The 21,845-nt window shown below is 41.4% G+C and overlaps 3 protein-coding genes across 3 annotated transcripts; all 3 read left to right on the forward strand.

Moving 5' to 3' along the window:
- Positions 1-7,264: 7,264 nt before the first annotated feature.
- Positions 7,265-9,274, forward strand: tstd1 (thiosulfate sulfurtransferase like domain containing 1). Its single transcript, XM_079167266.1, has 4 exons — positions 7,265-7,376; positions 8,442-8,570; positions 8,739-8,901; positions 9,068-9,274. The coding sequence occupies exons 1-4, from the start codon at positions 7,364-7,366 to the stop codon at positions 9,120-9,122; spliced, it is 360 nt and encodes a 119-aa protein (XP_079023392.1). The 5' UTR covers positions 7,265-7,363; the 3' UTR covers positions 9,123-9,274.
- Positions 9,275-9,916: 642 nt separating this feature from the next.
- Positions 9,917-15,416, forward strand: top6bl (TOP6B like initiator of meiotic double strand breaks; the record flags this gene model as incomplete). The annotated part of the gene is made up of 13 exons (XM_079167532.1): positions 9,917-9,959; positions 10,682-10,735; positions 10,809-10,930; positions 11,070-11,153; positions 11,245-11,300; positions 11,485-11,556; positions 11,734-11,929; positions 12,551-12,674; positions 14,025-14,183; positions 14,273-14,394; positions 14,743-14,853; positions 15,083-15,181; positions 15,297-15,416. 13 exons carry the CDS (start codon positions 9,917-9,919, stop codon positions 15,342-15,344), a joined length of 1,290 nt encoding a protein of 429 aa, XP_079023658.1. The 3' UTR covers positions 15,345-15,416.
- A 541-nt stretch (positions 15,417-15,957) lies between these two features.
- Positions 15,958-21,296, forward strand: pola2 (polymerase (DNA directed), alpha 2). Its single transcript, XM_079168067.1, has 18 exons — positions 15,958-16,172; positions 16,665-16,789; positions 16,892-16,980; positions 17,103-17,160; positions 17,280-17,389; positions 17,583-17,782; positions 17,918-18,006; positions 18,373-18,525; positions 18,852-18,914; positions 19,086-19,137; positions 19,276-19,394; positions 19,515-19,553; positions 19,771-19,844; positions 19,982-20,090; positions 20,307-20,413; positions 20,616-20,672; positions 20,759-20,885; positions 20,976-21,296. Exons 1-18 carry the CDS (start codon positions 16,088-16,090, stop codon positions 21,126-21,128), a joined length of 1,809 nt encoding a protein of 602 aa, XP_079024193.1. The 5' UTR covers positions 15,958-16,087; the 3' UTR covers positions 21,129-21,296.
- Positions 21,297-21,845: the final 549 nt, after the last annotated feature.

The raw sequence follows: 21,845 nt of genomic DNA on the forward strand, positions 1-21,845 counted from the left end.
GTGTAAGTGTTTTGGTTTGGTTGGAAGTTACCCAACATTTGACATTCAGTGGAGTTTATTCTGAGGCGGATTTGCTTAATAAGTTACAGTTACAGAGCTTAACTTACTCTAGCAAATGTTTTGAGCTTGTTTTTGTCTATTTCACATAACAAAACACAAATGTATTTTTGAAAACCGCATATACAGTATCTTTGTCATCAAAGACATTAGGACATGTTACAGCCGGAAAAACGTGTAAATAATAACATTCATGACGGCTGAATTTAATTTAGCTGCTTCAGTTTCAGGGTCCTAGTATTTTTTTTATGCTGGCTCACTGTCACACTGCCATGACTAACAGGGGCACTTGATGAGCCATCATTAACGTTATTGGTAACATTAAAACAACAACAAAAAAAGGCCTGTTATGTGGTTGTACGGTTGAGGAACAAAAAAGCATTCTAATGTAGTCAAGTTGGTGTTGTAGTTTATCAGTCGGTGCCCCTGTTACCTGATTTTGGTGGCACAGGTTGCAGGCTGATTAAACTATCTTTTCATATAATGTGAAATAGCTGAGATGTGTGTTAGGCCCCAACATGCTGTCGTATAATCTTTACCGTAAATATTGATAATGATCTAGTTCCGTCGTCACAGACATCCAGACATCCAGCAGGCGAACATGCCCACTTTCCACTCACACTATGTATATTTTACATTGTGTAATCTATCCGAGGCGTGTCATAAGACAACACCAACACGTTTCAACATGTGATGTGTCCATAACATCATCACTTAATCCAGTCAAAGTTGTCTTGAGTTGTCTTGTATGACATTAATAGGATACATAAAGGGACATTCAGCAGGTTTTCCTCCCCTAACAAAGGTTAACATCAATCAACATCCATGAAGATTCACTTAAGCAGGGAGAATTTAAGCTGAACTCCGCCTGTTGCGGCAGGGTTTCTGTGATTACCAGCCCACTCTTTTACTGCATAGTTTCTAATGACTCAAACATGCAGTGGCGGCAGGAATGTGGGACCTTGTCATCAGATGGAGCTGCTACATCATCACATGTCTGCTTCCTATTAGAACCACTTATGGATCAGTAGTCGGCATTGCCCACTCTGGCTCCACAGTGTTTTTTAAAGCTAAAAATAGCAGTTCACACAACTTCACACAGTTATGGTTGCAAGACTACCCTGGGATTCCTTTTGAATGAAGTACAGGTCAAAGGTTATGGGGATATAGCCAATAGAGCTTCCTGTTTAAATTGGAATACTTCAACTCCTTAGAGAGGTGTGGGTAGGAGAAGGAATGAGCATCTGTGAGAGGCCCACACATTTCTGAGTTTGATAAAGTCACACTATGAGGCTTGAAGGCCGAATTAAGTGAGTGAATGTGAAAGTAATGTGTACTTGTTTTAACTTGCTGAACAGGCGGAGGGGTATTGCTGCCTTAAAAGACTATTATCTTATTGAGGTAAGAATTAAAAGTATTGTTTCTCTGAGACTTTACAGCACTCTAGTGAAATTGTGGTGCTATCTACAATCAGATGATGGCGACGGGGATACGTGCAGGTTGTCTGACAAATGTCCAGCAGCATGCTCAGACTTGCTGAGCTGGTGGGAGAGGGAAAATGCACTGGCGGGCTAGTCATTAGAGTAGTATGACTCACGCTCAGCCGCTTCCTTTATTCCTTGAGGGCCTTGGAGCCACATTTTGAACAAAAGTTCAGCATGCCGGCCTGTCACTAGCAGCAGGAAAACAATGTCTCCTCAGTGATGCCGCCTACTGTGAAGAAAACAGTTCAAATTAGTCTAGATGAGTCTAGACTTTCATCAGGGATTGACTAACCTGCCCATGATCATGAGTGTTACTGAACGGTTCCTTTCTTTTCCCCTCTGATAAGTGATAAGGATATGAAAGGCGGAGGCAAAGTACAAGAGACCAAAAAGTCGATCTGAAGAATACAGATGGTCCCTGTAAACATTTCACATACTTGTTTGTGTTCGCCTCTTTCTTGTCCTCTTTCCTTATTTGAACAAGAGAGGAACTCCTTTGTTTTCGGATGTAATCTAATCCATACACAAGTACATTATGAGCTCATTCATAGAAATAGCCTTTGAGCTTGTCAACGTGTTTCTAAGCCTCCTCCAGAGGTTCACTCATACAATATTAATAGCTCTATTGATCACAGACTAGTTCTGTGGTCACCCACTCACCAACAGAAACAGTGACAAACCAACATTACCATATCCCCACAAATCACTGATGTTATGTTTGTATATGTGTGTTTCTTTTGTTTTTAAAACTTTGTTCATTCAAGTACAGGGTCTGATTTTTCAACCATCACACATTATAGTGTGAGTGTAACAATGATATTACAATAAGAACTGCTTAATGGAGGAAAATGAGGGAAATGTGCAGCTGGATGATGAAACGCTGTAAAACGGCTACTGCCAGGAAATGTGAGAAAAAAACGGCTGCAGATGGATTGTTTCGCTCAGGAGTGAATGTTGAAATGAATCACTTCACTTCTGATAAGTCACAGCAACCTGTACCAGCCAGTTACCAGCAGGTTGTTGAGACTTATCAGCTCCTGACGTTACGGACCGGGACGACAGGCGGGGGGTGGAAGAGATGGTTGTCTCATGCAGCCAAAACAACCTGAAGCTTAAAGCTGGAAAAACTGATGGTATTTCTTGAGACAAAGCTCTCCTCTTTGATCCACATCTACATCCTTTGACAAACAATATATGCATTTCTGAATTCTCCTCTCTAGTGTGTTGCATTGTAATTCATAATACATACAGACTAACCAATAGTTTCATATATAAAGTCCAACAATCAACAATATTTATAAATTCCTGGGAACTATCATGCCCTATGATCTGAAATAGAAGTATGATTAGTTAAGCATTTCAGTCGGCCCATCTTTTACTTCTTTGTAGATATCTGGCTCGGGAGAACACGGCTGTGTGTGTCATCTAGCCCGGAGACAAGATCATTCGGATATAACATGCCATCATAGGTATGACAACAACAACCAAGGGGCCACTGACCAAGCTGCTGTATTATAAGAGGTGGGAGTGAGAATGTGGAGGAGCAGATGGAAATTCACAGGCACCATTCACAGGCACCACCTTTTCCAATTAATCACACATGGTAATTACCACAGAACTTCAGCCACTTCCCCAAAACCTCAACAAACAAGACATTTTACGGAGAAGTTCTCACTTCGCCATTCATGTTTCACCCATATTCCCTGAAAGCACGCACATTTATTTCAGCATTTATGCAAGTTCAGGATGAGCCACACTGAGCCATCAATATATGTGTTTCATCAAGGTGTGATCAAAAGCTACGTATAAGCTACTCCTTCAGTTAGTTCAAAGTTAAGTGGGTTTTGACTGTTTATGATTTGGGATTCTTTTACGTTTGTACACAACTGTACACCCAATGGGCACATATTGGAACACATTTTCTCCCAAATAAGTAAATAGAAGTTTGTATAAAAACAGTACATAAATCTATATTCTATTTCCCGCTGTACACTCTAAGTGGCAGTACATTTAAGCCTGCCTTTGGTGTTTATTCATCTCCCAATGATTTATTGTTTCTGTGCTCTCAGCCCATTTCTTGTGAACATATTGTCAAACCATTTTGCCTTCTTGTGAACCGTACAAGTTGATTTGTTAGTGCAAGTGGACACTCTCACAATGTCTCTTAACTGTGGTCTACTTTATGTCGTTGGTTTTGCTCTTCCAATAATTCCTTGTATATGTATACATGCACTCATCTCAGCTCACATTTAAATGAAGCTATTTATTCTAGGAAAAAGCAGGTTGAGTAAATCCTTTAAGTTTTGAAGTTGAGAAAGAAGGAGGCTCCTGCCTTGGTACTTTTCCTCTCATCAGTGAATGTGGGTACTTTCAATAAGAAAGAACTTGTCGTCTTTGCCAAGGACGAGAGAGGAGAAAGCCTTTATTGTTCCCTTTCCAGCTTGTCACAATGGGGGCTACAAGAGGTGGAGGGGGGTCTACAATAAATACACATGCATGCATTCCTCACCCCCCACTCTCAAAGCCACACATAAACACACTGAAGTGACCCTATGTCCTGTTAGTTTCCACAAGAACACCTGCAAAGTATGCCGGAAGTTTAGCTTTTTAAAGAGGTAATCAAAAACAGGCCGCTACACCTACGGATTACACAAACACATACTGAAACAAGCACAAGCCTGCCTCCTGCTGCTACCCAGCAAATCAATATGCGGAGCAGCACACAGGCACATGGTGGCTCTGCACCCCCATCCACTTTTCCGACACACATTCACACACAAATACAAAAGAAAAATAAAAGAGCAACAACGGCCGGTTGCAAGTTGAGAAAGAGGAGGGGGCAAGACATGGAAAAGAAGGAGAGAGGAGCGCATGAAAGAGTGAAATGGGAGGGAGAGGCACTAAGGGGAGAAAATGTGGGGGTGTCGAGGAGGAGGGGAGAGTCTGAGGGAGGCAACTTAAGGCGGTGAGAGCAGAGGACTGTCGTGAGTACACGGTGAGAGCAGACAGAGTGGGAACCAGAGAAAATAAGATTTGAAACGTCCACCACCGTCAAACAGGTAAACCATTTTGAACACTTTTCTTTACTAGTCACATTTGTCACAATGCTGATTTGTGTGTTCACCAGATGCAAAACACTGGCATGGTTGGATGTTTATTCTTAGAGGTTTAGTCATCAGTTGCATTTACAGGCATGACGAAATGATCTTCTGAGTATTAGGGTTATTTAAAAAATAACCATAAAGTGTAAAGTAAAGATTCAGTCATGGGTTCATACAGAACTCGTCTGGCTTGGTGCCAGCAGAAAATGGAAGTGCTGATGGGGTCACACCAACAGTTGTATTTCTTTCTTCCAGCACTCAGCATGTATTTATCTTAAGCTGTTTACAGGATGGAAACGAGAACTACGCGATTGTTGGATTATCCACAGAGCTATTTCCAAGCAATAAACTTTGGTAAAATAGCCTCTTAGTCAACAAGCTAAATAAATGTGTTTAAAGTCTTACCACTCTCAACAAACCTTTCTTTAAAAATGTAATGTGTCCTATCTCTTATCCTTAGTACCGTGGATCCTTGTTGCCTTGCTTATTTTTGTCTGGTATTGTAACCAAGTTCTGTATTTTGGTTTCTGTGTTTTGATGCAGTGATCACTACATTTCAGTTTTTTTACTCCAACTTATTCAGACTTTAAATTCCTTCTCATAACTGGCCTCTAGGTATAATAATATTTTACAAGGTCAATAGAGAAACAATGGCCAATGAAGGCGTATTTCATCTCTCAGACTGACTGGATGAACGTACTGGTGACAGTGTTAGTGATCCGTTTAGATCTATTTTCTGTATTGTTTTTGCGGTGACCAATATTTTTGGAATTCATTCTTATCATTTCTTATTCACTTCTGTCCCTAGAGATGACGTCACTGCGTAAGAACCTGGCTGTGCTTCTTCTTTTTCTGAGTGCCTCGCCTCTCCTCCAATCCCACCACTTCACCCATGCCGCCTCTACTACAGCTCCCGCCACTCGTGCACGGATCATATTCATGACTGGCTTAACCTCAGATGATAACTATGAAGATGATTACTTTGAAAATGACAACCACAGCACTCCTCCTAAAGTGGTGGACTCCGTGAAGACTACCTTACTCCAACAAAAGCCGCAGTTCTGCCAGCACAACCCCTGCTTGGAGAATCAGGAGCCCTGCAACCAAATTTCAGAAAGGACTGGGTGCCTCTGTCCTGGGGTCAGTGGGGCCGATGAGCTTCCTCATGCTCCACGCATCCAAGTGCTGCAGCCAATCAGTGAAGGGGGTGACAGAGGGAAGATAGAGGTCCAGTGGTGTGCTCCATCTTCTGTGGTGTCTGGGTACAGAGTGGTGATAGAGGGGAGGGAAACTCTGGAGTTTCAGGAAGGTTCACGACGAGGTTTGGTCGTATCTTTGGACGTTGGCACAAAGGTGTGCGTGGAGGCAGTGAACAGTGCAGGACACAGCACCCCCTCAGATTTCTCCTGTAAGCGGTACGACCCTCCTGAATCTTCCGACCATAAACTGTTGGCTGGGGTTATAGGAGGAGGAGTTGCCCTCTTTTTACTTCTCATCATAGCAGCTGTGATCCTCTGGAAGCATCAAATGCGTAAAAAGGCAAAGAGGGACTCCGCTGATGGACTAGGGAACCCTTCTTACAGCACAGAGGGGACTCTGTGATCAAGACTAGTTCATCACAGACAATCCATCCCAGTGACACTTAACAGGCCCCAGGACACACGGGGCACAGCAACGCTGTAATCATGAACAAAAGGCAAACATTTCTGGGGTGGTGTTATGATTGATTATAGAATTAAGAAGTTGTTTATACTCCTGTTTCAGGGAATATGTAAACATATTGGGGGAAAGAGGAATTGAGTTCATGGAATAACACTAACAATTCTGTTACATTGTGGTTATAACTACAGGTTTATTTGCTGGCAAATTAAGCTTTGTAGGTTTATTGTAGCGTTTCTTTGTATTGTCATGGCTGAATTTAATTGTAGATATTTTTTTAGGATATAGGTACTGATTTTCATAAGAAACTAAAACTTATTTTAATAAAAACAATGTGAAAAAGGTCTGAATTTTTGCCTTATTTGCGCAGGCTTATGTGTTGACACATAGAAGGGTGACAAATGTAATTAATAGCGAAAACAACATAATGTGTCTTAGTAAGGTGTACAAGCTACAAAAACAGCTTTAATGTGCGTTGGCATATTATTTATTGTTGTATATTACTTTTCACGCCACTACATTTATTTCAGAGATTTAGTTACCTTTTTTCTTTGAAGAGATTTGACATATTTGCCTTTTTATAGAGGAAAATATTCAGTACGATATTAAGTTGTTAAAATTAGTTCCACCTCGACCAGCTTCACATTAACGTCACAAATTGATGCATCTTTAATAATAGTTCAATAACATGCTGTATATATTAACCTATAATATAACACTCTGAAATAGGCCATTTTGCAGAGTTAGTATTTTTAGTTAATTTTAAGTAAATTTTAATGATCATTTTAGTTGAATTTTGGATGCAGGACTTTTACCTAACAGAGTACTTTTACATTGTACTATCTTTTCTTTTTTTACGGGCACTGAATCTTTAAATAACTTGTCAACCTTTATTTTGAAAGTCATTTAAAAGCACAGCTAGAAGGAAGTTGATTTTATTGGCTAACAACTGGAGAAGGTCCCGCCTTTCTTTGGCGTCTAAGCCAATGACTGGTCACTAAACAATTAGAGGAAGAAGATGTATCTCACGTTAACTAGTGTGTGAAATTACCTTTAAGAAGAATGGCGAGCACAGGTGAGTCTCATTAATCTCATTGAGAGAGACAGATATCATTTTACTGAGTGCAGTAAACAACTTGAAACATCCCTGATGTTGTTTGAGAAAGTTTAGTTTAGTAGTTCACGTTAACTTGTTTAGCTAACGAATCACGTTAACATGACGTTAGCAACGTTAATTGTTGTTGTTGACTGATTGCGTTAACGGTGAGTCTCTTAACTTTAGTTGTTGCATGTTAACTATCTTGAGCACAGATTTCCCCAACTAATAAATAATAGATGAAGAAGGACTCCCTTGTTCTTAGAATATTATGGTATTAATTTCTTAATGATTCAGAATGACTCAGCAGACAAAGGATCGTCTTGACAACGTCAAACCGGAAGCTTTCTGTGTCTTCAGGGAAAAAAGCGGTTTCATATTTCACTCTCAAACGAAGCTAAACACGATTGCATACCGTGACCTGTTACATCTAAGGCGACTCGGTGCATTGTACCTTTTACTCCTACTTTTTCAGTCACACACACACACACACACACACACACACACACACACACACACACACACACACACACACACACACACACACACACACACACACACACACACTCTGATAAGAACAAGTATGAGTGGCAACATGAGGGAGCGATCTTCTGGAGAGGAATGCAACCTGAAGGTAGAGGGGGCATCAGGAATTTGAAAAAAAAACAAAATCAGTCTTCACCTCTTTGTATCCTAATCTGGATCCTAATCTTTTCAATCATTATCCCAAAGCAATTTAATATGATTTGCTCTCATGAAATACCTCAACTCAACATATTATCCACACCAGCACGCATGTTCCCCATATTCAAAATGCGTCAAGCTCACTGTATGGGACTTTTTGACTGTTTATTGCCGAGTACGTTCCACATACAAGGAATCTGGCTTGGTGAATGGTGCCTAACAATGAACACAGTGCAATAACAACATATTGTATCAGGCTGTGTTATCAAACCCAACTTGGATTTAAAAATGTTTTGGGAGTTCCCGACAAAGGCTCATCGTGCTCTTCAAAGCCTTTAATGTGTTTCCTCTCATTGCCAGTCACCAAGGACATCTCCTATGAGGATCTGAAAGCACTCCTGGGAAAGAGCGAGAAACTCTTCCTGGTGGATGTTCGCAGTAAACAGGAAGTGGATAAAGGGCAAATTCAAGGATCCGTTCACATCCCAGGTGAACACATAGGGAATGTACTACTGTTCCATAGTGAACACAGAGTTTTTTCCCCCCTCAATATCATCACCCATCATAAACCAAAGTTCTCCTGGGTGTGTGCCATCAGCTATTTTATCTTGAAATATTTGTCTTTCTTCCTCTCTGGCTCCCTTTTTATTTGTTCAGTTGATACAGTAGAGGCTGCTTTTGCGATGGCGCCAGAACAATTCAAGACCAAGTACGGAGTAACCAAGCCACTGCTGGAGGCGCCAGAGCTGGTGTTTCACTGCCAGATGGGCAAACGAGGGGCAGATGCCACAACCAAGGCCTGCAAACTTGGATACGTGAAGTAAATAAGTTATTGGCTGCTATACATTACACACAAACCCGTCTTGCTTTTACGACTCCTGTACAAATGTTGTTTTCTCACGGTAACATTGCCTCTTGAGCTTTGCTCTCCATGTGTTTTGTATAAGTTCCATTTTCTTATTTTTTCCTCTGTCTTTCTGTTTCAGTGCACGTAATTATGCCGGAGGATACAAGGAGTGGTCTGAGAAAGAGGGAAAGTGATTTGTGTTGAAGGAAAGCTTCATATATATATATTTAAATAGCGACTGTAAAAGCCATCAAAATCTTTCTGTTCTGTTCTGTTTTGATACTTTACGTCATTGTATTTAAGATATATGAATCGATGCAAATAAAATAAATGATATCTACTCAGATTTATGTGTTTTTGTGGGGATCATTTCAGAGAGCTGAATTTGTAGACATGGAAAAACTGTAGAAAAATAAACACTGCATGCTAAAAAAAGATTTACACAGCGGTGGCATCAAATGTAGTACAAACAGACGGCATACAGAAAAAAGACTGCTTAAGCTCAAGGAAAAAACTTCAGGGAAGATCGTGTCCTCAGTAATTCCTGTTATGAAAATGCATTGAATATGAAAACACAAAACAAACGTGCAGGATTTGTTTTATTCCTTTGCAGTCAATGATTTTTTTAAATTTAAATTTGATGGGCCTTTCTTGTGTTTTCTATTAAAACATTTTTTTATTTATTAAATTTTTTCTAATGAGCATAAACATTTACCATGTTTGGCTGGTGTAATCGGATGTTATGACCTCCAGTATTTCTAAAGTCCTGGCTACGTCATGCTTTAAGGTGCGTAATTACATGAACAAGTCGCGGTATAATTTCCCCAAATGTATCATTGATTCTATCGACTACATATCTTTTCACAGAGTTCACACAAGTGCTAGCTGTGATATTGTTTGTAGAAAAGATGTAAGTTTGTTTATTATTTAAAAGTGAGGCACTGTGACTGGGGCACGTGCACAATATAAAAACCAATTCAGCGCGCGCATGGTAGTTCAATTGGCTAAAGATGCTCAGAGAAATACAGCAGGTAAGGGTTTGAATAATAAAAACATAACGTCTGTACGTGTTAAAAGTATTGTCTGATTCACAGTTAATATCTGCTCGTAGTTATTTATAAGAATGGCCACTCAGCTAATGTTTGAAGCTATAGCTAGCATCACATATATAGTTAGCTTTAGCTTTAGCTAAACCAGGTGTTTTTAATGACCTCTTCAGGTGCTGAGGCTGGTCATGCTTTTGGAAAAACAGAGACAGCATCCTGGTTTAAAGAAAGCACGAGGGCTTCTGGTACTTCTGTGGACGGAAACGGGAGCAAGTATAAACTGCACTGGTAAGTTTAGAAAAACACTTCATCAGGAGGAACTAGCAGTGAATAACAGGGCCTTAAAGTAACATTATCCGAGTCAAATGTAATTAAACAACTCATGTTTTTTCTGACAGGAAAAAGCTCCATATGAACAGTTCCAATAGCAGTCTTATACATTTTATATTGTTTCAATCAAATATAGCAAAGCTAACGTTAGTAACCATCCGTATAGAAGTGTATTAACATTTCAGATATATATGGAGAAAACACACTAATACATCACTGAATATCAGTTGGTCACACAAGTAGGGATGCATTGAGACTAATTTCCACATTTCACTTGATTATTGCAGTAAATAAAACTACTTTGTGGATGAAGGAATATAACTGTTGCCAGCAGATGTTGGGCAAGTGTTGTAATATTGTTCACATTTGCGGTGCAGTTGCAGCTGCTGGTCCCTGGTGCACAGGGATTGAAATGAAAGTACTCCAACCTGGTATGTACACGCGCACACCTAACGCAATCACTCATCTTCAGCTGTTCTACATCACCTCCTTTTACCACTTCAGTCCTCACAGATCTGAAGGAGAGCATGTTTGCCTGTACGTGGTCATGTCCTCAGCCGGATCCCGAGGAACTGTGTGCCTTCACCGACACGTATGGTTCTCTCAGATTGCTCCTGTCTTTTCAGGTACAACCCACAGGGATCCTTTACTACAATCACTGACAGCCTCTGCATTGTTTTCATCTCACTAAGTAACTGGGTGGGATGATGATAGATGATCACAGTGAGTGAATATCATTTCTGTCTATATCTCTGCACTGTATAGATGAAAGAGGAAAGACTTTTCATTCCAGAGTGGTGCGCTCGCATAGAGGCATTCCTACACTCGTTCAGCTCGGCTAACGCAAGGGTAGGAGAGGTTTCCACAGTATGATTCCACCATATGTTTTTTATTTTAAAATTGGCAGCAATCATTTATTTACTGCCCTTCTTTTTCACAGATCAAAATCCACTTTAAATTCAAATTCAGTCAGCAGAGCGTCCAGCGAGACTTTAGGTATGAATGCAGGCAAAGCCTAGGCTTTCTTAGTCACGCTGTATTACGCAGCATTTATCTATTTTGTTTCACAAAGTATGCATTATATAAAGTTACACCACAGATATCAAGTGACTATGTTTTTGGCTTTATGATTTAGAATATAACAGAAAACGTTGCTAACGTTGTGTTCATATTCTTGCAGAGTGAATATTGTGAGAAAAGTTGCCTGTGCAAACCGACCATCACTGATCTTGGATGTCACATGTAAAACACAGTCAGTTAAGCTCTTGTTCAGCATTATTTCATGTGTAGTTGATGTGTGGATCAATTCTGTCTTAGTTTACGGATGTGTAACCAAAATGACTTTATTTTCATCTATTAATGCAATGAAAACAAATACACGGGTATGTCCACTGTTGTTTATAGAGAGTGATTTTCTCCGGGTTTAAAGGCCTCCAGAGTGCGTGAAGAAAGGATGCTGGTGTCATGGAGGACACCCGGTCCTTGGAGGCCGGTTGCCGCTCAGTATCCCACCTGAAGCCATGGACCACGGCCTGTTTGGGGAGCTCAGCGTCCAGCCGGTCACTCTCCTGAGCCCTTGTGTGCTTCAGTACCCCAATCTGGCAACGCAACTCACTGACATACAAATATCCTTTGCTGATTTCATCATAAGTCTGTCTGTGATTTTCACAGACACAGAAGAATCTCTAAAGGGGGGCTGAGCTATGGTGGTGGCCTCATGATTGCATTCCTGCTCGATGACGTGGTTCAGCTGTCTTCATCGGACCATGACTTCCAGTGCACAAGGGGGCAGTTTGTGGCGTGAAAGCAGGGATGAGGGTCAACTCCTCCGCTGCTCTCTTTGAATTGGGAGTGAGTCCCTGCTCTAAACGATGGAGTTCAAGTATCTTGGGGTCTTGTTCACGAGTCAGGGTAAGGGTCAAGTTAGTTTTGCGAGTTTATGCTCGAGATAAAAAAAGCCTGCTTATTTTCTTACCTCAGCACAGCGGGCCAATCACGGCATGAAGTCGGTGTGATTGTCGGTTTGGGAGAGTTACAAAAACAATCAGACACAGTTCCCCTTCCGTTGGTCGAGCTACGTTCCAACCTTTACCCCGAAGTAATAAGCTTTAGGTAATGACCAAAACATTGAAATCTGACATCTGGGGGGAACTCGGACTTGAGCCGCTGCTCATACGTGTCGACTCAGTCGAGGTGTTTCCGGCCTCTGATTTGGATTAGTTTTCCTTGACATCACATGTGTCCAGGTGTTGGTGTGCGGCCCCAGTAATGTTCCTTTCTCAGGCCCTTCCTCCTTCCTCCAGAACCTCCCTGCTCATCTGGACTGTCAGGAACTGGGCCTGCATGGCCTTCACTGCTCCTCCTCCGAAGGTAGAAAACAACCACTGATGGGAACAACATGTACCGATACGATGGCCAGTTTACATTTGATGTAATTTGCTCCAGGAACTGTAAACAGGGTAAAAATGTCCTGGACAGTTCATCCTGTCTTGTAAAGTGATCTGAAACACTTGATGAGGCCTGAGTTGAAGACTAATTTCAACCACTTGTGTTTATTTGTTCGAGAATGAACACAGCCCTGGCTCGAAGCTGCATATAAAAACTTTATTGGATCACAAAAGGCCCATGAGTTGAATCATATGAAACCAGAAAGAACAATGGACGTAGAACAAAAGAACACACATACCACGTAGTAACAAAACCACTTAAAGTGACAGTACTCAGGCTCCAACACTGTCTGCTAATCTGGGCTCCAGCAGCGAAATGATTGTCACTGCATGTTATATAAACCAATCTGCTGGGAATTATGAGCACATGCAACCAATCTGCACTATCACGTTTATTGTGAACAGTCGGTTCTGATGCAAGAAGTAGCTCTGCGTTCATATCACAAAAACATTCTCACAGCAGAGATTTAGTGTTGGGAAAGAGTTTACAATGTGTTTGAGTTTAAACTGAGGGCTCAGGTTTCCATCCTGTCTTATTAAACTAGACATCTGTGTTTACATTTAACTTTGACCATGGTCCCTTACCTTACCGAAGTGGGTTTAGTGGCTCATGTCTGAAACATTACATTTCCCCCCAAATAGTTTTTATAAGTTCTGGCGCATGAATATTCCTCAGAATGGTTTTATTCTAAACCGTGTGTTAGAAATCTGAATTAAACGGACCGTGTTTGAGACACTTTCTGTAGAACTGAGCTTAATCCTCACTAAATAATATTTGTGCAACTTATAACATTTGGCCTGTTTCTCAGAAACTGTCCTTGCTTAATAAGTGTTTTGTTTCCTTGTAAAATACACAATGACTCAGAAGCAAAACCACAGGTCTACATAACTCACCAGTAGCTTAGTCATTCACAAAACATCGTATAAACTAAAAATACACGATCTGGTCTGGTCTTTGGGGATACGTTTTGAGGTCATAATCGTTGTTACTTTACACCCAAGAAAATATTTTGTAAACATCTGTTGACTCATTCAACGTTAGCGAACTCAAGTTTTAAAACTCAAGTTGTAAAGACAAATGTTGTAGCAATTATTTGCCCAACCCAAAAGGTGCGTCTTCCATTGCCACAACGTGACGTACATGTTGTGATTGTTAACCCTCTGTTGTACCAGCGGGCCTTCAACCAGTGTAGACTTGCCGTTTTATCTGTTTAAAGTGAATATCGTCACTAATAATCAGGTGTTCCTGTAATTGTTTTAACATTCTCTGCAGATCCAGTGCATAGGAGTGGCACTGTGTACACAGTAGAGCAAGAAAACTGTGAGGATCCAGAGCAAGAATCAGGTCTTCCCCCAATGCAGCAGAGTCTCCTGCTTTACCTCTTCCTGCAGCACAGTGACCCCTTCACCTACCAGCTCTCTGATATGATGGGTGAGAGACAGCTGCATGTATAATCCCAAAACGCTGCATTGAAGTTGGTCTTCCTCACTTCTTTGTCTCTGTCTGTGATCCCCCCACAGCCACAGAGGTGCTGATAGAGCACCACCTGGAGGATATTCTGAACAACAACAGGCAAGCAGTCACAACAGCCCTGCAGACCGAGCTGAAGAACTCACTGAAACCTCAAAATCACAGGAAAAAGGCAAGCCTGACACACACCGTAACTACCTGAGAGGCAATCATTTCTTTAATAATGTGTTTGTTTATTATTATTTTAACAATTTTAAATAATAGTGTGTATTACCTCAACAATTATCCAGAAAGTTATTGCTTTTCTCTTCTTTCATCACTAAAAATGATGATATCTTTGGGTTTTGTCAATCTATTTAAGATGTCAACTTTGGGCTTTGGGACATCGTGATTATTTTTTTATTATTTTCTGACATTTTAAATATCAAACTAAATCATATTAATTGGAAAAAAAGAACCAATAAATGAATTAAAATGGGTTATTGATTTGGGCCGTAATATTATATGTTTGGGTGTTAAGGACCAAGAGAAGCTGCGTTCAGCTGCTGAGGTGATTCTCAGTTCAGCCGTCAGTATTGTGAGCTGCAGCAGTAACATGGACTTCAGAAACGCTTGTCTGAACAGCATGAAGGTTTGAAAACAATTTTTTTGAATATGCATGTGCATATATTTATAGTTAATTTAAAAATAACAGTTATTCACTTCCACAACTCATATTTTAGAATGAAGCCACTGGTACATATGTAATTAGATGATGTGCTACACTGTTAATACACTTGTTACTTACAGGGATGTACATGTGTGTGTGTTGATAGTGTGACAGAAGTCAGATGTGCATCCATAATGTTTGTGTTTGTCAGGTGCGTGACACTCACGAATTGTCAGCCTCCGTCTGTGAATCACTGAGGAGGGTGACATCATGGAAATTCACTCCCAGGAGCGGCTGCTATTCAGCTCAGGTGAGTGGGATGTTTGTTGTTCACTGATGCCAACCAATTACTACAGCAGCACTTCAGTGGTTTCAAACGTGTGATTTTAAATCCACAATCTAACGCCACATGTTTACTTTCACAGATGGAAGAACATCCTGACAGTGATGAGCCCAGCAGAACAGAAATCTGAGCATCTCTGTGTTTGTTCTGGCTGAAGGCTGTGGAAGCAGTTTTCACTGAAATTAATATTAAATGTGTGCTAGTAGTGAATGTCGTAAATGTGGTGGTGATAAAAAATAGCTATTTAACATCTAATTAGAAACAAAATGCATTATTATAGTGTGTTTGTATCACCAGATGTTCTTTTTAAACAGATTTTTTTTTTTAAGAGATTTACATTGAACTGAATTTCTAATCTGAGATAACCCTGAGATGCTTTTTTTTTAAATATGATTTTGTATCCCTAATTAAACATATAGTACAATAACATAAACATCTGTTCAATATAATGTAGTTCAGTGTATACATTATTGAGACTGTAAGGTTGCGTCATATAGTGCTGTAGTTCACGCTATTGTTTGTGGCTGTAAAACAAGTTCAGCTTGGATAACCAGACTGGTTAAACATTGAAATGTGTCGACAGGCCTGAGGGCTGAAATTAAAACAGACACTCTCGTGCTGACCACTAGCGGGCGTTAGAGGCTTTTATTTTTGTGACGATGCTGACTTCCGCTTATTATTGTTTTTGAAAGTGACGCATGTTCCGGCCGCCAACACCGGCAGCAGCTCTTTTTCGCGGCAAAATGAAATGAGCGTCTGATGAGTAACGTTAGGTAGTTAAACAGTATTTATATATACAGACGTTGGATCGTCTGACGTGTTATCCTCTCCACAGTTAACTTAGATAATCTGGTAACGATACAGCACACAACAATGGCGCTAGTTACCGGAGAAAACCTCAAATCAGAGCTGGAAATGTTCGACATATGCTGTCAAGATGACTCCGTCCTCGATAAGAGTAAGTAGATATCAAATGCTGATTTTGTACTTTTCGAGGAATCATTTTGGGCAAAAGTAGCTTCAGCCATTAAGTGCAACTTACCCCAACAACCACTCAAGTAGTCAACAAGGTGTACGTCATTATTACATGTGTTCATGCCTTGCTCATTGGTTTCTCTCAGAGCCTAACCTCAACATTAATGGGGATGGCAGGTGGACAAATCTGCCACCTTTACATCACACTGATGTTATTTAGTGAATAAACCTACTGATTAATTAATTGAAGGTGCATCATCTCTCAGCGGTGCATAAAAGTAATGCATTAGTGTAATTTGAATGTGCTCAAGTCGGAGTGTTAATGCACACTTAGCTCTGCTGTAATAACCCTGCAAAGTTCAGTTGACATGTTACAGTTGTGGGGCTTCTGTGTACTGTGTTTGCAGTCATCTATGTCTTGTTACATCTCCCTTTTGTTTACTTTCTCTCCTTCCCTTCCCTCACACATCCTCAGTGGTGGAGCAGTGTATTTGTAACAGGATACAAGCCGATGAGATAGTGCTGGAGTGGGTGGCCTACAGCACCACAAAAAATGGACTAAAACTCACCACGGACACCCTGGAGCAATTTGATCATGAGGTACCGGTGTTACTGATATCGTTGCTTTGAACTTCTATGTCAACACACTGTCCTCACCGTCAGACATTTACTTTATTCTCAATGAGTTGTTTTTCTTTGAAGGTGTTAAACAAGAAGAGTAAATCCAAAAAAAGCTTCAGAAAAGAAGAAACTCATAACCGAACCAGAGACATCTTATTACTGCAGGACTTGTATCCTTCACAGTGAACTCGTCATGACCTTCCAGCAGCTTCTCTTTCTGTGTTTTATCTGTTGTCTATCATGGGTGTGTGGTATTGCGATTGTGTCACAATCCTTGACATTATTTGTTCAGACTCAAAGTTGAGGAAGAGGAAGAGAATCTCCTGGATGCGTACTCTACTCCTGCGAAGGTAAGCTGTCACCTTTTGACTTCACACAGTGATTCTGTTGAGATGTACATTTTCAAAAGCTAAGCGAAGTCGTCGTGACTCACTTGCGTGCTCGACGCTGACTGTGTGTTCATGTGTAGGGTTCTCAGAAACGAGCACTGACCACTCCTGAACACCCTCAGTCAAAAAGAAGTGCAGCTCTGCTGTCCAGCCCGAGCCTGCTGCTGTCTCCTGCTAGCTTCTCCCCCAGGTACTCACCACCAACCCAGACCAACAGTCAGTGAACTGATCTTTGCAAGTCTTTAGACCGTTATGGGAACGCAGACAACAATAGGCTGAAGGAAACTTTTAGTTGTTTGGACAGTAGTCCTGGGCACTCAAATTACGAAGAAGTTGTTGGCGGAAACTGGAAACACAACATTCTTCCCTTCTCTCTTCGGCAGTGCAACACCCTCCCAGAAGTACAGCCAGCGAGGAGCCAAAGGGGAGGTGGTGGTTTCTTTCGGGGTCGTGCAGGGCACCCGCTGGGCCGGCAGGAAGACTCAGGGCGACGGCGTCCAGCTGGAGCTGCTGGAAGGGCCCGAAGACTCGCTCCGCTGCAGCTACAAGTACATGTTCCAGAGGCTGCGCGATGTTCGAAACGGTGAGAGACAAAAAAACAAAACAACGTAAAGAGTCCTTTATGTTATATCTTGAACAACACTGACCCTGTACACCCTGGGTCACATGATTACACCTTGTTTGAAGTTAAAGATTTGTGCGTCTGTTTTCTCCACAGTGTTGACGGAGAAGATAGAGGAGCTTGGCGACGGCCTCCGGTCTCACTTCAACATCGAAGAGTTTGCCCCCGTCTCTCTGCCCGCTCAGGTACAAAGGTGTTACTGCTGTGAAAGACCTCTAAAATCATAGAAGCCTTAAACCTGTGACTTTCAAAAGTATTGGAAACATCATATCTTATAGTAATAATTTGATATTTTGAACACTAGAGGCTTCTGTTTTACTTCGTGCTAAACTTTGTACATTTGAATCTGAATATTTGTGAACTTAGATGCAGGAAAATGTTAGTCAAGATATTTAACTTGCTTATTTTGTCTAGTTATTTCTAGGAAAGCATCATCATGTGCTCCACATTTGTTGTTTCAGCTCTCCTAAACTAGATACACTTCATTAAATGTATTCGTATGATTAAGTATTTCCTGACGGCTCGGTTTGTTGTGTTTTATGTCTCTCTAGGACAGTATCACCGTGTTGGGTCAGGTGTGCTGCGACAGTAACGGCAAACTGAACGCACACTCGGTTCTGTTGGAGGCGGGGCCGGAGCAAGGCGGTCAGCAAGTACCCATTGACCTATCGGAGCTTAAAGAGTACTCACTGTTTCCTGGTCAGGTGAGCAGAAGGAAACGTCTCGTCTTGGCAGATTAAGCTGAAGATGGGTCTGCTTTTAAAAGTCTTTTTAACTGTATTAAGAAGTCACTAGACGAGAGTGCATTGTGATGGCAGTATGAATGAGCACGGTGGTCCCTCCTTTACCTGTGCACTGAGGTGTGTGCAGCAGGTTACGTGGCCACCAAGAGTAACGGAGCATGCCAAGGACCTGGGCAGGAGAGTCACCCAGCGTCTGACCGAGAACTCCGACAACCGATCTACAACTCCCACGTGAGAATAACAATCCACCGGCCTGCAGCGTATGAAACTCTGTTCTCTCTCTTCAGGTGGTGGCGCTGGAGGGAATGAACACAACAGGGAGAAAACTGATGGCTTCCAAACTCTATGAGGTCAGCGACAACTATGCATTTACAAGTTTTGTTGACGCATAAAGAGAGATAATGCTTTTTACAAAATAACGTTTTGCATCAAAATCCCAATTAAGTGGTTCAGAGTATCTCAACTTTACGAACTGCGGCCTGTTTGTGTCTTCTGTTAAATATATTTTTCTTTTTTTTTAGGGAGTCCCTCTTCCTTTCTACTCTTCTGAGGTGAAAATGGAGATGGATGAAGGTAAGTGATAACAATCACTTTTCTGTAATAATAAAAGTTTATTTGTAAAGCTTTCAACCACAATACAAGGGATGAGCAGTCTGCTTGTGTCCCTTTCATGTACATTGCATACACACTTGTCATATCATGCGTTTGCAGAGCCGATGAATGTTCTGGTGGCGTGTGGACCCTACACTCCCTCCGACAGCCTCACCTTTGACCCTCTGCTGGACCTAATCAATGTCATTGTCAAGGATCGTCCTGACGTCTGCCTGCTGGTATTGTTGCTTATTTATTTTTGCTGTTTCAAAATCGTTTGTTCTTCCACAAGTGAAGGCATGTCTTGGAAGATGCACAGAATGCTCGTATCTTTTCTAATCCTCCCTTCACTTCTCCAGCTGGGCCCGTTTGTGGACTCCAAACATGAACAAATTGAGGTGCGTTTAACAGCGGACTCTTCATGTCTTTATCCTAGAAAACCCACCGCTCCATTTAGCATTTTATAACAATCTCATTTAAACGTCCTCATCCAAAGTCAATGCATGGCAAAGTGAATTGTTCAACATATTCATTTCTTGTGTCCAGCTTTTTAAGACAAGTTGGTTGCTCCTGACTTGATGTGACCATCTTTATTCCAACCTGTTTGTGAAATAGAAAGCTCAGGTGACCGAGAAGTTTGAGGACATTTTCTCAAGATGTATTGAAAGCATTGTGGATGGCACCAAAAGGTATGATGGTATACTCTTACGCTATTTAAACTCTTTAAGCTCCTTAAAGAGTTTCATTATGCTATCTTATTTTTTAATAATGTGCCCCAATCAGAAACCTCAACCACAATGACAGCTAGTGTGTTTTCTCTATCCAGTGTTGGCTGCCGCCTGGTGTTTGTGCCCTCCCAGAGAGACATCCACCATCATTTCATCTACCCACAGCCTCCCTTCACTCTGCCGAACCTCAGCAAGGACCAGGCCCAGGTCAGACACACAAAGACCCGACTGCATAAACTAAATTAAAGTTTATCATTTACTGATGAGCACATGCAACAGGCTTGTGAGCAATCCCGGAAAGCCAAATTGTAATAGTATAGCTTTAAACGTTTGATTCGGGGAGTGGCTGGTCTTAAATTGGGTCAAGTAGCAACACCTCTTTCAGGTTCAGCCTTACCTAGTGTTTCTCTTCATACTCTGCAGCGCGTCACCCTGGTCCCTGACCCCTGCACCCTGCTAATTGATGGAGTCACCTTGGGCTTGACGTCCACTGACATCCTCTTCCACATGGGCGCAGAGGAGATCAGCTGGTGAGGAAGACTTCTAACTTTCACATAGCTTCACCCAGCACTGGAGCGCAGTTAGAAATGAATTTGAGAGGAAAATGTGTCGATGAACTCGATGTTTAGTGCTCACATGAACAAACCTCTCAGCCACACTTTTCACTTAAATACCAGCATAATATTAAATACGTATTTCAATTCATGGCATCACTACAATGTTGTGTTTCAGCGGCACTGGATCGGACCGATTTTCTCGCATACTGAAACACATGCTGACCCAGAGAAGGTAGAGTCCTAAAAACGTTCACTTGCTCGCTCTATTCTGAGGAGGCTCCTCCAACATTAATGCCATGTTTGTGTTTCCCCCTCTAGTTACTACCCGCTGTACCCGCCTGTGGAGGAGGTCAACATGGATTACGAGAAGTTTCAGAGCTTCGGTCAAATGCCACTGACTCCTGACGTCCTCATCATTCCCTCCGAGCTGCGCTACTTTGTAAAGGTGCAGAACTCCTGTTAAAAGATGTGCTTTTTCTTTTCTGATTATTTGACGCATGATGTCTTTTAACACCTCATCTCCACTTGTCCTCAGGATGTGGTCGGCTGCGTGTGCGTCAATCCCGGACGGCTGACCAAAGGCCAGGTGGGCGGGACCTACGGCAGGTTGCTCGTTCAGCGCAGCGCTGCACCCGAAGACGGGAGGAGAGCGAGCCCCTGTTTGGCAGCTCAGGTGGTGAAAATCTGAATCTTCAAGGAGATTAAGACTCTGAATGCTTGTTGACTTAACCAGGACCAGTTTGTGAGCAGCTTTGAAACGCTGTGCTCTTCAGGCATCCTGATGTAAAATATGTTTAAAGAAACAATTCACTGTTTTGCCCATTGGTCTATTTTTACTTGACAAAACATGTGTGTCTGGTGCTGTCATTCCTGGGGTGGAATATCAGTCTCTCAGGCACAACGGCAATAACACTCTTTTCAATAAATTATTCTTTGTATTGTTTTTTTTTAATACTATTTTCTTGCAACTACCTAAGTGTTTGTCACAGCATTGTATCTCTTTTAAAGGCTCTGATTTAGGAGGGGGAAAAAACTGCTCAAAAAGCATTTTTATATGAGGCAGTTTAATGTAGTTTAGTTATAGATGTGAACTACTATAATAATACTTATCAAACATCAGAAAACAAAACCATCAACATTACCCATACAGACCTCCCTTTTCACAAGTTGCTTTTAATATACTGTTTCTGATGCAAAGCTAAATTCTGAGGAAGGTATATTTTGTTCTCAGATTTTGGCAGTTGAGACAAACGCATTTAACCATAAAAGTGGTCAAACTCATCAGAGTCACTCTGGTGATCAGACTTTGTTGATTTATCCGGCTCCACTTGAAAAATCTCCACGTTGTCACAAATTGCTGGAAAAGAAATGACATAACATCTTTAAAAACAAGTTGTGTTTTGTG

The sequence above is a fragment of the Pholis gunnellus genome (assembly GCF_910591455.1).
Source record: "Pholis gunnellus genome assembly, chromosome: 10".
Taxonomy (NCBI): domain Eukaryota; kingdom Metazoa; phylum Chordata; class Actinopteri; order Perciformes; family Pholidae; genus Pholis; species Pholis gunnellus.

What these genes read in the sequence shown, in the direction of transcription:
- tstd1 (XM_079167266.1), top strand. An exon ending in AGGATCCGTTCACATCCCAG is followed by an intron (nt 8,571 to 8,738) that starts GTGAACACATAG and finishes TTATTTGTTCAG; the next exon opens with TTGATACAGTAGAGGCTGCT. An exon ending in TGCAAACTTGGATACGTGAA is followed by an intron (nt 8,902 to 9,067) that starts GTAAATAAGTTA and finishes TTTCTGTTTCAG; the next exon opens with TGCACGTAATTATGCCGGAG.
- pola2 (XM_079168067.1), top strand. Translation starts at nt 16,088, where the DNA reads ATGGCGCTAGTTACCGGAGAAAACCTCAAATCAGAGCTGGAAATGTTC. An exon ending in GCTGCGCGATGTTCGAAACG is followed by an intron (nt 17,783 to 17,917) that starts GTGAGAGACAAA and finishes TTTTCTCCACAG; the next exon opens with TGTTGACGGAGAAGATAGAG. An exon ending in CACATGCTGACCCAGAGAAG is followed by an intron (nt 20,673 to 20,758) that starts GTAGAGTCCTAA and finishes TTCCCCCTCTAG; the next exon opens with TTACTACCCGCTGTACCCGC.